This window comes from Pleurodeles waltl, chromosome 3_2 (assembly GCF_031143425.1).
Source record: "Pleurodeles waltl isolate 20211129_DDA chromosome 3_2, aPleWal1.hap1.20221129, whole genome shotgun sequence".
In the NCBI taxonomy this organism is placed as follows: domain Eukaryota; kingdom Metazoa; phylum Chordata; class Amphibia; order Caudata; family Salamandridae; genus Pleurodeles; species Pleurodeles waltl.
In genome coordinates, this window is record NC_090441.1 from 43,866,475 (window position 1) to 43,883,370 (window position 16,896).

The 16,896-nt window shown below is 42.8% G+C and overlaps 1 protein-coding gene across 1 annotated transcript in view; it reads right to left on the reverse strand.

Annotated features, from left to right (window-relative positions):
• LOC138286444 (uroplakin-3b-like) overlaps window positions 1–16,896 on the reverse strand; it is a 165,198-nt gene that overhangs the window by 49,751 nt on the left and 98,551 nt on the right. Inside the window, exons 2-3 of the mRNA XM_069226709.1 lie at window positions 15,462–15,617; window positions 9,564–9,795 (exon numbers count right to left, since the gene is read on the reverse strand). Of these exons, the coding sequence (XP_069082810.1) occupies window positions 9,564–9,795; window positions 15,462–15,617 (388 nt within the window). The remainder of the gene's footprint in view (window positions 1–9,563; window positions 9,796–15,461; window positions 15,618–16,896) is intronic.

Below are 16,896 nucleotides of genomic sequence, written 5' to 3' on the forward strand. Positions count from 1 at the left end.
CCATATTTACTCGCTAAATGCGGTCTTGGGGTAGGATTTCCTCCCAACATTCTTCCGGCATTTAGCTCCATTTTCTTAGTGCTAACTGCCCCGTTGCATCCAAAATGGGAGCAAGAATGCAGCTTGCACTAAAAAAAGGTGTTGTTTGAGTCCACCAGTTAAGACATTGTACAAATTCCAGCTAGACCAAACTATAGTGCCCTTAAACTGCGAAATACAATCCTGTTTCCAATGCCATTCACCAGCTGCGGTGAAACAGCAGATTACCCAATATAGAGTTCAGCTACTAAATACTGCTTAAGTCCTTAAGTTCTGGACCTCCTATCCTGTTTGCTACTACTTATTTCAGGCAGTCTACAATCAGTGGTGGATGGTTTTCTGTTTTGGCTCCTCAGCTTTGGGATAGGCTACATTTGATTCTTTGACACATTTCCAACCCTTTTAGATTATAGAGGACTCTAAAATATAATCTGTTCTGTTTGCTGGTTGGTTTGCCCTTTTCTTTTCCAGTCCTAGCACTATGTTGCCTTTGTTCGACTGTGCGTACACATATTTCAATCATTCATTTATTCATTCATTGTTGGGGGCTGACATGACCTAATGACTAAAAGGGACTACTCCTGACCTTAGTCAAGTGATATCTGAATGCGTAAGAAGTGAGAATGAAATGGAGGGAACTATCAATTATATCATCAGAGGTTAAGCTCGTCAGACCCCAGCTTCTACGCATAAATTAACTAAGCATTAACATTAGAGAGGGTTTTATCTGTTCTGAATCCCCCCAAAAGTGAACACGGGAGGGTTTAATGGGGCGATTACCCTGCAGAGACAGCTGAAGCTGAGCTACACCCCACTAATCTTTTTTAAGCACCTTAAGTCAGACAATTCAGGGAGTGGTGTGTACTTTTCCCCAGCAATCCGGCCCCTTTCTCCTCATCTATCTGTTACACATGACTGAGTGAGAGGGTCTTCCTACAGTTGCAGTCAAAGTCACATACACTGCTTCATGAATAAAGCTACGTCAGTCAACAGAATGACTAAGCCATGGCTCATCAGTGCGTTTAAAACTGTAGGTTTTCCAAATGTAGATATTGCCATCTTCCTGTTGGTGAAGAATACGGAGCTTTCCTCAGCTTGACCTCTACATTTCCTTAGGAAATCAGGTTGCACTTAATGGGCAAACAAAGGCTTAAACCCTTGGCTGCCCTATTTACATGCCAAAAGAATAGCGCCTACCAACTTCATGGAGTGCAGGCACCTATACATCTCAACCCCACAAGGAGTCAGGATGCTGGTCAATTGTTTTCCTAAGCTAATAAAGAATCTAAACAGCACCCAGCTCCTTGCTGGAGCACAGAAACATATGTCTGGGCCTTCAGTCTTCTGTTATCTTTGGTAACTGACCAACTGAGACATTTTTAAACACTAGATATTTGGATGAGTCCTGGGTTGAGCTGCTTGAGAGAATGTAACCACTTTTTCTTACACAGAATTCTGTACAGAGCCAAACATTGGTTAGAAAAAAATATTTCCTCACATTTCTGTGATGGAAAGTTCTGAAATGTGTGGGGGTCAGCAAAACTCCTACCACTCAATGTGCCTACACATCTTCCAATAAAAGAAGTAGCTCACAAGTGTGGGTGGGCTTATTGTAACTGTCAGGAACACATCAGATTTGTTATTGTGTGAAATCACAATAGCCTCAATGTGGTCTTCATATGGTCACACTTTTGTTCTATTGCTGATTCCAGCAATAGAGCCACCCGCACTTGTGTTACAGTTATTATCAGAAGAAGTGTGGGAACATTGGAGGTTAGGAATTTTCCATTTCCTTAACTTCTGAAGTTTTCTGACACAAAAACGGGAAGAAATTATGATTTGTTCACCCATACTCTGGTATATTGCGAGGGACTTTGCTTACTAATTGTGAGCAAAGATTCATGCAAACCACATCATCAGGAATTCCTCTGTGGCTCTAGTTTTCAGAAATGTCGGGGGTTTGTGGATCCCCTCTAGAGCGGGCGGACCCTGCACCAAAATAAGGTAGATATCCATTCAATCCATTCAACATAAACATTACCTGCTGTCTACAGTGTGACTCCCTGCCAAATGCAACCCATATCTGACGACACTATGTTTAGGAAACTCAGAGGAAAAAAGTTGAGGATCAAGTCTTGGCAAGGATGTGTTCCTGGATGAAGGACACTAGATATGCTTAGCATGTTTTGGAAACAAAATGCTTTTCTGTGCAATCTTCCGGCCTGCCAAAAAAGGGTGAGGGGGAGTCCGGCACCCATAAATAGAAAACTTAGGTTGTGTTGATGCTAAAATATATTGTTGTGTTATGGTTAGAACACCCCCGGGGCAATATTCGTGACTATATTTTGTTTTTAGTTGCTTTCTATATTTCCAAAATGCACTACACACAATTTATTGATTGAGGCACCCCAAACCCACAGAAAACATATACATGTCTAGTACTGCATCTAGTACTGCAACCCTCATAACAGTCAGAGGAACAAAGCTAGGGGTCAACTCTTGGCAGGGATATGGTCATGCACAAGGTCAATTGAAGGAGGTTTCTATGCTTTGGAAAAAATGCTAAAAATCTGACTAATGGAAAAACATCACAGTCTTCTACTTGCCAGCCAGTCAAGACAAGGGAAGTTGGAAGTGTGTCTTAAAGCAAGAGATACCAAGCGTCATACAGAATTAGAAAATATACAGATTTCATACTTTCCATTCAGCCCTGAGTTTAATAACTGTCATCCAATGACCAGTGCTCCCACAACATTGATTCGGCCACAATTTATTGACCTGTACCTGTAAGTAAATGCCCTAGGAAAACCCATATATATTTTATATTTACACACTGCAGATATTCAAGCCAGAATTTCCTTCATTAGCGTTCAGGGATTGATATTTTCCCATTTGAGAAATGCAACTAAATATCAAGCAACTGTAATTGTATTAATAAATGTAAATTAGCACTTGTATAGCGCACTACTCACCCGTTAGGGTCTCAAGGTGCTGTACTCATACCGCTATGGAACCCCTCCTGGCTTTTCCCTGTGAGGCGCCCACTCCTGAGCACCCCCAGGGTGAAGCCAGGCACCCAAGCACTGTTGGGGCCGTTGTGGAGATTAAGCAAGCTATTGCCCAGAGTTGGACCCATGAATTAGATTAGGCACCAAGGTGAGAATTATCTGGTCAAGGGGAATTGAGCCCAAGACCTGCCGAAGCGGGACTTGAACCCTGGTCTTGAGCCAGATCTCTGCTTCAGGGTCTGCCGCTCTAACCATTGAGCCACACTTCTCCACTGCGCTTATTACCCCTGATGAGGTGTCGAAACGCTTTTGGTGAGTAGCATGCTACTCCAGAACCCAAAAAGGATGAGTGGTGGATTAGTATAGGGAAATATGAGTTAATTTGAGTGGTGGACACGTGAGTCTGTTAGTAATTGAGCAAATTTGTGAAAAAAGTAAAATATCTCCACATGTTTATTATAATGTGAGGCTGCAATGAGATATTTAATACAGGGTTTGCACCAATACATAGCCCTGATTGCGTTGAAAAAAATGTATAGGGACAAATTTGGAGTTCGGCAGACAGAGATCTCCATCAGAGGACCCTGTCTGCCAAATTCTTGGTCTGCCCAACTCTTTCATAGTAGGCCATACAATCAGCTTTCTGTCCACAGAGCCCCCAATGGTGCCATTGGAAGAAGCAGGAAAGTTCCACACACACACACAGGCACAGACGCACACATACACATGGAAAACTGAGTGTTGGGGCCATAAGTTTTTTTTTTTTAATTGGAAACTCTAACTCTCGGAGTTTATCTTTTTTTTTTTTGGTGAATGGGCATCAAAACCGAACGCAGCTATGCACTAAACTTTCTGTACCTTTCAAAAAACTGCAGAAAGGGCAGGTCCTTTCAAGGTACAGAGATCACGGTTGGGCCAGTGGTGATCTTTAAATTTGCCAGATGGTAGTACATGGGTTTGGCAGACATATTGCCCTCCACCACCCTAACAGACTGTACTCTGTTCACCAAACTCTAATTCTCGCCCATAGTTTCTGTGGGTGCATAAAAAGCCCAAAGAGGTACATGTGTTTGAACAAGCTAATGCCACAAAAAGGCACTAGCAAACATCCCGGCAATGAAAGGGTAGGGTCCTCATCATTGGTAATGGAGATATGAAACCAACTGTTTTAAAAAGTGAGGTCAAAAAAGTGTTTAATTGCCTAAAGAAATGTTATATAAATTTAAAATTACCAGAGTCCACATTAAGTAACTAACTCTTTCTCAGTATGTGTAATATTCTGTCCAGGTACGGATTGGCCTATAGGGCAATCAGGCAGTACCTGAAGGACTGATCTGACAGGTCAGTGTGTGAGCCATTTCTTTGGTTGTTTGTGGGCCTGGTTCATGGTCTGGGGAGCCAGTTTTTAACTGTTTGTTTCCCTCATATTACCACAAGCATTGCCTGCAGGAAGCTCAAATCCATACAGTCTCCTGTACCTTGCAAAAACACTACTTCAGTGTGTCATTAAAGTTCAAAATGTGGCCAATTTACAAATATGGACCAAGTTTTTTAGCTGCTTGATTCACTTATGGAGGTCATCTCAGTTTGATGCCCAGGCCTATTTTCTGTCCCAGTCCTTCCCACTCATGCGCCTGTGGAAGTGCTTTTAAAGTGATCTTTATAACACTGTAAATTGCATTTTAGCTCACACTTTGACCAAGTTTTTTGTACATCACCGTGCAATACTGAATTATATCCAGCCTTCTACACATAAGCAAATATATATTGTGCTTTCTCGGTTTGAATTGTTTCATACCAAAGAGGTGTTTCGTTTAAAAATATTGCAAGTACCTGCTTAAATTCCAACACATTACAACGCTCCCAATTTGTTGCATGTTTAGACCAGCACAGAAATACATTGCTTTAAAAAAAAAACAATGCTCAGTTTCTTAAGATCACAAATCGTCCCCATTTATGCTTATCTGAACAAAAAGGCAACTATTTAAAACACACCGAAAACTGTCATGGATCACTTCAGAAAGGCCCAAGCAATCCTTTTTAACCAGCACCAGTGAAATCCCAAGGATAGCAAGCGGTCTGTTAGAAAGAATGATGTGCTCATGAAGAAAATGCCTCAAAACACTCAAAATAAAACTTCTGCAATTCATTTTAAAGTTATCTACAAACAACATCTGCCTTTATATACTTCAAATTGATAGCCAATGCTCATGTTGTTAGGACAATTATTGGTGTATCTTTGCCTTTTTGAGTGATGCATGGGACGCTGCTCTTTTTTAGCCCTGCAGTACTGGTGTTTGTTTGGCTGAATGAAAGGGTAGATGTCGCTTGATCTTTCAGTACACCTCGTAACCACAGGCACTGCCAAATAGTGACAGGACTGGCCACCATGCACTACCTTTCCACGTCATATATTTCATCCTGTCTTCCCACAGCTTAAGAGTCAATGAACACCTTCCTTGACAATTTCAGCTCCATTATCCGATCCCTCATCAAACTCCAGAAACTCCTCCACAGTAAGGTCCAAGCACAACCCAACACACAATGTTACATATAAGAACTCAACATCGAGAAAGCCAGCATTAGAAAATTTGAGCAGAACTAGATACTTTAACTCTGTTGAGGGTCTCACACTCCTATGACACAAACATACATGCCATTATGACCTACAAGATTCCCACAACAATAACTCAAACACTCCACCATGCAAAATTCTCCCTTGGCACTCCTTCCCCCCTTCTTTTTTATCTTCCATTCATCATTCTTCACTCATGAAAAGATGCATTCTTTGAAGAAAACAGTCCATTTGTCTATCAGTTAATTCCTATCTCTTTCTGCCCTCACTACTTTTTTAAACTATTTTTATTGCAATTTTGTAAATACAATACAAGAAAAGGAAGAGGCAGTAAAAGACAATCCCAATCCCAACTTGCAATCATTGTGTTCCCCCCAAATACTGAATATCAAAAGTCCTTATTATTAATGACTTGCTAAGGTGCCCAGTGAGACGGTGGCGTAGTGGTCCCCTTAGGAAGAATCAATATATAAAGGTGGGGGGAGCAACACATAACTGATGGGATTTATGTCCACAGAATAAAATGGTCGAAGTCTGATCCTGGGAGGTCCAACATGGATCCCGTGACTAAAAAACGGAGCACCGGGGAGTAAGCCACAGAGCAGGGAACTGGGAAGAGGACGGGGCAGGGTGGACTAGAATGGTGAGTCCTCAATGCCTCAGGTGCTCTAAGCCAATATGGGAGTCTTTTGTCGATAAGAAGAAGCAAGGGGGAGAAGAATGGCTGTTGGAAGATGAGTATCTCAATGGTGATGATGCGCATCCCTAGCATCCACCTATCATGGCCGGGCCACTGTGTCCCCGTGAAGGGGGCTATGATCAAACGATCGTGGGATCTGGAGGATCAGTCAGTTGGAACAACAAACTTTCCCAGTCGTCAGCTACTGGACAGCCGTGCAGGCCCCTTACCTCTTCTCAGTGGAGTGCTGTCGCCTTGGCTTTCACCCATTTGGTGAGAGTATGAACTCAGGCTTCCAGAGATGGGGTGAAGAGAGTTTCCATCTCATAGTAATAGATCATTTGGGCAGGAAAAGGGCGAGGTCCAAAAAACAGGTTACTGTCTTACGTTCAAAGATATCCAGGTTACAAACCTCCCAAGAATTGGTTCTCTATTTGCCCAGGACTTCCTCAAGATGACCCAGTATTGCTTCCCAAAAAGGACGAATCTGAGGGCAGTCCTATAGCACATGCCCGCAGCTAGGGTACCATACATAATGCATGTGTCCGGGGCACCTGGAAAAATTCTGGAGATCTCCTGGGAGGAAAGACAGGCCCTGTGAAAGACAAAGAACTGGATCATCTGTTGTCAGGCATTCTTAGAAACCCTATTTAGGTAAGCCCGTGCCTTAACCCACTCCTTCCCGTGCAGGGCTCTGCCAAAATCTTCCTCCCATGCATCCCACAGTGGTTGCAGAGAAATCTGCGCTTGTGTTGTTAAGGCCACAACATGCAAGCTGATTAACGAGCTGATTAACTTAAGCCCATCACCTAATGTATACAAGGCTTGAACGAGCTGGTGGGTGATTGGCTCTGCAACTTGAACCCTCCAGAGGTGAAGGAGCATGCCTGTGAATGTGACAAACAATAGGTATTTTTCTTCGGGGAACCCTAACTGATCTACCAGGGCCAAGGAGGGCAGATCTGTCCATTTTTAAATAAGTCCCCCTGGTTGTTGTTTCCACCTTGGGTCCAGAGGCTCAGCTCTTGAGCGGTCATGCGGCTGTGGTGGGTCCGCAGGTCCAGTAACAGGATAGCAGCTGCATAAAGGAGTGTGGGGCAAGTAAACTGCAAAGACCTACCAATGCAAGTGTCACCCATCTGGAAAATGGAATGGGCTGGGTCCTGGAGAACACCAGCGCCAGGAGTGACAGTGGGGGTGGGAAGGGGCGACCTTCCCAAAGATACTATGACAACAACACTTTCATGCGGAGTGAGGGCAAGTGGGGACAATGACAGTCACCAAAGTGAGTACTGCTGAAGGCATGACACTCGAACGGATCCAATCAGGCACCATGAAATACACTGTTTTTACCTTCAGAACTATGAAGGCAATAATACAGAGATCCCTCCCCTGCAGCTGATTGTAGATTTAGCTGCAGCTTATTCAGTGTTAGGGGTTGGTCACCCAGAGATCCACTGAGTAGAAGTCAAAAGCGCACCTTGAGAGTGAATGAAAGTCAGAGGGGAGCTAAAGCAATCCTATCCATAACCTAAGTCTGCCGCTCTGACAGGAGTGGCACTGATGTGGGTGAACGTAGATAGAACTTCTACAAAGTGTATCTATGGCACCCGGTACCAAAGATAGGACTTTCCAGTCCAATGAGGGGGCACAGTGAACTGATCCATTACAGCAGAGGGTGTCTCTGTGACCCTGATGCACCCAGAGAAAAAAGTGGGATGCTTAATAGTGCCAACTTCAAAGATGCACGGGTTCTGCTTCAATAGCTGGGGTTGTGGGTCCTCTGTCACTTACTAGAGATCGTTTTTGAAACCCTGGCAAAATATCAGAGATGATGAGCAGTACATGCAAACCAAATACCGAGGAGGCCAGAACCCCAAGGGATATAGGGATGTTGCAGAAGCATAGGGAGAAGTGAGTAGAGTAGTTGTAGTACAGAAAGAGATGTGAAGGAAGACAGCTCCAGGTTTACTCAGGCCATACATGTCCGATGTGGCAGCAGCATTAAAGGTCAAGAGATCTGTAAAGAGTGCATAAATACAAGAGGTGGGGGGCAGCGTGGCTGGGGACCACTTCATGATGTCTGATGGGCCAGTGGCATTTTTTTCAGATATAAACTCAGGAAGAAGTGGCTTGTATTTGAAAACAACATATCAGTGTCCATGATGTGCTGAGATTTTTCTCCCAGTGCCCTGGGGAAATCATTCATTTTTCATATCTAGGACTGCCTTAAGGCGGGATGACGGGGCATCAGCCAACTTTTGGTGCTTTTACCATGCATCTCTAAATTAGATCCATAGCAGCCATTTGAGAATAGGTGACTGATTTTATTTTAAATTTAAATTGTGTGATTTGCAGTATTTTGTTTTCTCTTTGTAGTGGCTCGTGTGGCGAGGAAGCAACATTACAAATAATAGATTGACAATTCTTTAACTACGAATCACACTTGATAATTCATGCTGGGATCAGTACCCCATAACAATCTCACATTTGTATCACTTACATGTATATTTTATGTATCCAAAGGAAGTGAGCGAGAGGGGGCGTTAAACGTGTTACTTCTATGTCAGGTGTTTTAAGCTATTGTCAAAAATCTCTTTTTTATTGCCTTCTAGTAGTAAATTTACATGATAATAAATGGGGCCCGCACAGGTCACGAGCTTTGCCTTTCTCTTTGCTGTGCCCCCGCAAACATAACCTCACTCACCACCAATGGGATACTTTAGGACACTGCCCATCATGGGCAGCGAGAGATGCCAGCCTGCAGCTTGGGAGTGGAAAACAAACCTTTTATCAGGCGACTGAGTGCAAAATAAACACAATTTAATTTTGCCAAAAACCTTACACCTGGCAGGTGTCCCTTTGTTTCAGTGACGCCGTGGTGCAATGTTTTTGCCCTGGCCGTGAATGGAAGAATTGTGAATTCTGATTGTGATTCTGGAAAGTCTGGATAAGTGTGAATCTGGTTTGAGTACAGCCTTACAAGGGGTGGGTGTGCCCTGTGAGAGTGTGTGCGCTCACTTTGTGTAAAACCTTACATCAATACACGTACCATCAAAAAAGGCCCAAAAAAGCCCCAAAGGCGCAGTGCAAAATGAGCAATGCCACTCGGGCACTCATGTAACCACTAGTAAATGCAGGCCAGAGCCTATTAAACGCTCTCTAGAAGCAAAGCGTTCAGAAATGGATGTTTGAAGAAAATTCAATCAAAGTCTGGAAACAAGAGAAGTTGACAGAGTCATAATCAGAACTCAAGCCTTACCTATACGGTCCTGGGGGTGGTACAGGCCCGTTGCAGTCTGGTTGCCTCCTGTCTCTGGCACAGCTGGTGTTACCACCGACGCGAATCACCTTGATCAGATCCATGTTTACGTCACACGGGTACCTACCTGCCTGCACATTCAAGGTCAGGTAATAATAAGAAGGGGTTGGGAAGTCTTGGTAGGCTGGCCGGGCCTTGACAACAAAGGCACTACTATGAAAATTCATATAACCTGCAACCAAAAAGAACACGTGAATTAATTACAAAAGGAAGCTAGAAGGCCAACTTGGTTACAGGATGTAGTTACACTATATGAGTGGGACCAGGCCTGCCATGAGTTACCAATTCCTCCCCTTTGATCTGCTTTAAGCCTTAAAGCACAGTTAAATAGGCAAAGAGAAAGCGAGTGACAAAGAGAATGAGGCATAAACAGGAAATGAATGTATGTTCTCGCTATCGTAATAATATATTATTGAATAATACATGAATAATACACATAATATGTACCATATTAATATATAACAGGATACAATAATATAGACCACGTTTATGAATAATTGTAAATCTGATGATAAAATGTAGACATACAAGTAGTTTCACTATTTCCATTGTTTTGTTTTCTATTTCTTTCTGTGTATAACTGGTGACACTCAACTTGAGAAAGGCTCCATGCTGGACCACTCTTCATAAGCAGCACTTAATCAAAGGATGACGATTTCTTGAGTGTTTGTATCTTTGTTTCTGGGTAATCAGTGGAGGCTTCATAGCATCGTATAGCACCTTCTTCGAAATATTGAGTGGTGGAAGGACTGCTTCAAGAAAGTCATGATGCCTTCCTCAACAATGGTACTAAATGGCATATTATACTCTCAGCATCATCATATATGGGTTATGCCATGGCTTGCTTTCATATGTATTTGTTTTAACAAAAGGTATTTAACCAAAACAATGATGCAACGAGTTAAATTTGTGCAGCACGGTAAATTCACTCCGAAAAGATATCCTGACTAATAGAAACGTTGTTGCCTTCTCTAAAGTAACTGTTACATAGTATCTGTGAGGTACTAAAAGTGGTTTTCACGTCAGTTTTGTTGTATTTTGTTTTGGTTTTACTGTTGTAATAAACTCAAATTTGACATTTGCATTGTAGTAGTAAATGTGTGAATGTGCATTTATTATTGCAGCTGCTCTAAACGAATGCATGCTACATATATATGCACATATAGACATATATAAACACCTATATATATATATATGTATATATATATATATATATATATATATATATATATATATATATATATATATATATATATATATTTATTTATATAAGCATCTATCTGCTTCCCGTTTCGCTGTACGCTGCCATGCTCCGTATCAAGGGGGAATGTCGGCTACACACAGAGACAGCACTCTCCACTCCAAATCATTCTCACTCCTCGCGAAACTCCTAGTAAGTGCTCTGACACTAAAGGGTGCCTGTGGTGATAATTTATTTCAGTTTTTAGTGTTACTGGCTTGACGTGTTTCGGCCGTATTACAGCCTTGCTCATAATACAGAGGCACCATTTTTGTTTCCCATTTACCTGCATATACTATAGGCATAGAAGACAGACTTTTGTTTCGCGTTAAAATTGCACGTTACCTTTGAGTAATTCCTTCTTGCTACATGCATGTATTATTGTTATAAAGTGCAAAGTGCCTTACAGTACTGATATTAAAACTTAAAATATTAATTTCCTTATAATTGTGCCATATTCATTTCCTTATAATTGTGCCATATTTCATATTTTTTATTTTTTTCATGTTTTTAATGTGCAACGTGCATTGCAGTAATTTTGGATGAAAGTTACATTGTACACTTCATATTATCATGCCGTATTTAAAAATAAAAATCTAATTGTCTTTTCTTCTTGTTTGTCCATCTAGAGTGCCATAACTATTCGTTCCGCTTTGGACAAATCCTGTGGACATCTACTGCTATTCCATTACAGCATCACTCCTTTATCTCTAGAGCTCAATTATAATCTGCACACACTGCACTACGGGCCAGATGTAGCAATATTGCAAATTGCGAGTTGCAATTTGCGAGTCCGAGCGACTCGCAAATTGCAACTCGCAATTTGCAATGCAGAACGGTGTCTCAGACACCGTCTGCGACTCGCTATGGGGTCGCAAAGACCCACCTCATTAACATTAATGAGGTGGGTCGCAAATTGCGGCCCCATAGCGACTATGGGCACTCGCAGATATGGAGGCCTGCTGTAGTCAGCAGACCTCCATGTCCGTGACTGCTTCTAAATAAAGCAGTTTTTTTTTTCAAGTGTAGCCCGTTTTCCTTAAAGGAAAACGAGCTGCACTGGAAAAAAAAAACGAAACCTTTTGTTTCGGTATTTTTTCAGGGCAGGTAGTGGTCCCTTGGACCACTACCTGCCCTGAAAAAATATTTTGTGGTCCATTCACAAAGGGGAAGGGGTCCCATGGGGACCCCTTCCAATTTGCGAGTGGGTTACCATCCACTTCAAGTGGATGGTAACTGCGACTCCGGTCGCAAATGGAATTGCATACCACTGCGAGTCACAAATAGGAAGGGAACAGCCCTTCCTATTTGTGAGTCGGAAATGCATTTTGCGAGTCGGTCCCGACTCGCAAAATGCATTTCTGCATAGGAAACTCCGATTTGCGACTCGCAAACGGCAATTTTTGCCGTTTGCGACTCGCAAATTGTTTCCTACATCTGGCCCTATATCACTAACGACACACCAATGTATGTACTTTGCAACGTTGCTTCAATAGTACTTGGTTCCTTCATCTCGAAGGTTGACTCCACACTCAAAATGACCTATCCTATACCAAATCCACTTTTGTTACTTTATGATGGTTCACTAAAATGTCACATACATAACAGTAACTCTGCCCCTCTGGGCTAAGATTCATAACATTCAATTGGGCCACATCTTATACACAAGGCTATTTTTCTCCACACAGTGGCAGCAAATCTGTTCCACTCCACATCATCATAAAGCCCAAGTGGACAATCACTGTCAATCTGTACACAGGGCAGTTCGTAATTTCTTGAAAATTCACATTTTGATGGTTCATTTCCGTTACTCTCAATCTCTGTACCCCACAAAATAACTCAAAATCACTGTTAACATTTGATTTCCACCCCTATGGACATTATGGCCCAGATTTATGAGAAAATGACGGAGCGTGGCGCTGTGCCAAATTTGGCAGTGCCTCGATCTGTCATTTTGAAAATGCAGGGGTTTTCTGTATTTAATAGAATACGGCACACCCCTGTGTTGCCCCCCTGTGCTGGTGCTAAATTTGCTGCCGAGCACCAATGCAGCCACTCTTGTGCCATGGTGCAAGGATGGTTGCGCCATAGGGGAGATTGTTTTTGTGCAGGACGGGACAGCTCCCTGCACAAAAATAATTTTAAATGGTGATTTGCTCTTTCTTTGTGTGCTGCAAAATGCAGCACACATAAAAAGAGCAAAAAACGAGGAGAAATTAAAGCATTTCTCCTCGTTGCGCCATGCTAACGCCACCTCTGGGGTGGCGTTAGATTTTGGCGCTGGCTCAGGTTTACGAAAAAGCATAAACCTCGGGCAGCATCACAATGGAATGGGTGTTGCTGTGGCACACCCACAGCAACACCCATTGCACTCCCCTGCCACGCAAAGTGCAGCGCGTGAAGGGGCCGTATTTATAAGGTACCATTAAGCCACAAAAAGTGGCTTAACGTCACCTTGTAGATACGGTGCAGTGCATAGCGCCACCGGAGCATCACTAAAAGTGACTCTTTGTTGCATATCCACTATTCTGTCTTTATAATTGGTGCAATGTTGCTTGTCCCTACAACTTTTACCCCTCTAAAGTGCTTCAGTGCCAAATTTTAAAACCATCATCATTAAAACCATTGCCTCCTAAAGCTCACTCTCAGCTTCCGTAAAGGGACAAGTTGTACATATAACCTACTACATGTCAACTCCTATTCCCTCTATTTTCCTTTATAGGTGGGTATGCAGATCCTCCTCTATGTTCAAGACCCCAGGGATTTTTGTACTGAGCACAATGAGGTAACAGGATTCTAGTTGCCTAAGTCTTCTCTCTCTGTTTTCCCTTCGAATGTTCTTTGGTACTGAATCTACAACAAGCCCCACCGTTAGTAGTATGTCCTCATAATCCATGATATTAGACTCCTACCAGAGCTGAAAGAAAATAGTGTTTGGGATAGTGGATGTGTGGGAGGCTCGGTTGCTGTGACACCTTAGAGATGTTCCAGCTCAAGGACCAAGCACCTGTGCATTAGGAATTGTCCTGCCGAGAGGCCAGTTTGCTACCATCAAAAGGGATCTAGGTGCCCTCTTGGAACAGATCACCCAACATGTCCAGTCCCAGTGAGTCCCACGTTTCTACTCTCTCCAGGCCCGCTGCCACTTAGAAAGCTGCTAAGCCTGCAGTGACATTTCCAGTGCATGGGGCACCACACCCAGCGAGACACACAGGGCTCTCTGATAGTTGGTATGTGCCACTCGAAGTAAGGCGTTTGGTGCCATAGGCAGTGATTGTTTAGTAAGGACCAGTATTTTATTCAGTGTGTCTCGGTTTATCACAACTAATACATCTGTCAGGTTGTACCCTGCCAACCAACTAGCTGACCTTTGGAGCGGAGTATCCCCTAAAAAATGTGGAGCCCCCAATCACCCGCTACCTGTGGGTAACTGTAATTTGGAAAGATCGACTTTTCACCAGTCAGTATTACAAATCAGATCGCCCAGCATGTGGAACTCCTTGTAGGGATGGGGATGGGTAGGTTTTGGACGTTGTAGAGTAATCTCGGAAGCTTCACCATCTTAGATAATGCGATTTGGCCCTGAAAAATGAGAGGGAGCAACTCAAAAAAGCAATTTGGAGACGGAGAGCAGAAATTACTCTCATTAATTTGCCTTCAAGTAGATTAAGAGCGGAGTGATATCTATTAATACCCAAGTATCTGAACGTGCGGGGGCTCTAATTTAATCATGGTTATCTACCATGATATGGTAAGCAGGGCATTCCTGGTGTAAAGGAAACAGGCAGGTTTTCAACCAGTTATCCGCAAGTCGGGGGCATTCTTGAAGCTGCTCAGTTCTTGTGTTATGTCAGTCTCACCATCTAATCCATCCCGAGCACAGATTAGTAGATCATTGGCATACAAGGATTCCATGTGTGTTCTGCCTTCCAAAGAAATATCACAGGCCCATCTGAAGTGGCGCAATCGCTGAGGCAGGCCACAAAAACAACATGATGACTCTTAAAGTCAATAGGCTCTTGTTTGTAAACGATGTAGCCTAATTCCTAAATGTGTAGGGTTAGAAAGGATTTGGCAAGTTCAATCATAAATTTTAATCCTCTAAAAGTGCTAATGCAAATGTGTTGGATTGTCGATCTTTATGCAGCAGCTTTCAGAAAGTAGGGTATCCCTCGCAATGACCTGAGATGTCCCTTAAAACATATATTGTGTCAGAGAATACATACTTTCCATTTGACTGTTTTTTTGTGAGCCAGTGAATTACCTGTATTTGACTGCATTCTCCTATACACATCAGGCATTTTTGGAAATGGCAGTAAAGAGATTAATTGCTCTTCTTTTTAATACTCTTCCATTGGAGGCAGCTGATGCGAGTGAGCTCACAGAGGAATGGAAAGCCTGTCTAGTGTGCATTGTAGCAAGTACACAATCTAAGCGCAAATTCCCCTTCCGGGTGAGGATGACTTACGTAACTGTAGCAAGAGTTTGTTCAAAGCATCATGAATATAAGAGATGGACCATAATAAACAGGAAGGGAAGCAAGTAAATGAAACATGGTACATGTGATTGAACATAAAAACGCCACTCACGGCATTTACCTTTGCTTGTCGCAACCACTAGCCACACCATATCTTCTGGACTGACATCTGGTTCTCTAAAGATGCAAACGGGTGTCCCAAGGGCAAACGTGGTACCTGTGATCTTCCCTTCCATGTTCTTTGTGGTAATTTGAGGTTTAAAATCAATCTGTGTCACTAGTAACACAAAATTAAAGACATTCAAATCAGTAAAGGAGGGTGCATGAAACAGCTTTTACTGCCCCCCATACTTAGCTCCTTGGTTAGTAAAGATGATAATGAATTGCCTCCAAGCAACTCTCACAACAGCCTCATGCTTAGATATTTTTCTTAGTAATAATAGTTAGTCATTCTGAATTAAAGAAGGCGAAAGCCATACTCTTCTCTGTTTCTAGCTTTATAACTCTGTTTGTTGTACTATTCCAATGAACCTAAAGTGGCAAAGTAAGTCAAGTTACTCACTGTCTCTCCTTTGGACTTAGACGTTAGCTGCTTTCAAGCCATGCCTTGTATTGCTTGTTGAAAAAATCTTACCAGACCTAGATAGCTTATATGTCTACCCGAACGAGCAACCAACACCTACATAGACTCCACCAGGTTTGCTTCATGTCCACTCCCCCCACACCCAACAAAGCCATTTGAGAGCTTCATAGCTTATATCCAAGAAATCTGGAAGAACACTGAAGGTCTACTGAAAGATGAGTTTATCTATCAATTCTTTGCACTTTTCTACATTTGCTGCACAACTTACACTTCTAAGTACAGCACCAAGCCCTAAGCAACAAGTATGGAGCACCCTTTGGCCTCACACATGACATGCAAAGTTTTCCTCCTAGTACACACTGTAACATTCACTATACCAACCACATGTAATAGCCATGCCTGCGATGTGACAACAGGAAATCAAAGTACTTTCGGACTGCACCCATAGTTGTAAAAGACCTAGTACTGCTTTTCACAATACAAAACAATTGTATTGACCATATAAACAAAATCCATTTGCCAGCACTTGGGAATTCCTGCCAGATATCAGTGGCGGCTGCCACTGAACAGGGATGGCGGGCGTGGGTTTTAAAAAAAAAAAAAAAAAATGTAAAAAACACTTACCTGCTCCTTTGAGAGATGTGTTTGTTTCTCCTCCGTCCCCTTCCCGGCAGCATACAGGCTCCCAGCAACTTACGACTCTGCTGTCACCAGCATGACAGCAGCACTGTGATTGGTGTGAGCAGCCTGGTTCTGCGCTCACACAGGGAGTGAAGTCCTGTGCACTTTCTCCTCGCGGCTGTGCAATACAGCTGGGTGGAGAAATGCAAAGTGCACATGTCTGTTTGGCCAGCCCAACATGGACAGTCAAACAGACATGCGCACTTATGGTGCACATACCCCTCTTCCTCCTCTGGCCCCCTCCAGCTAGCCTGCCCCACCTTAATCTAGCTACCAGGAAAAATAAAATGGT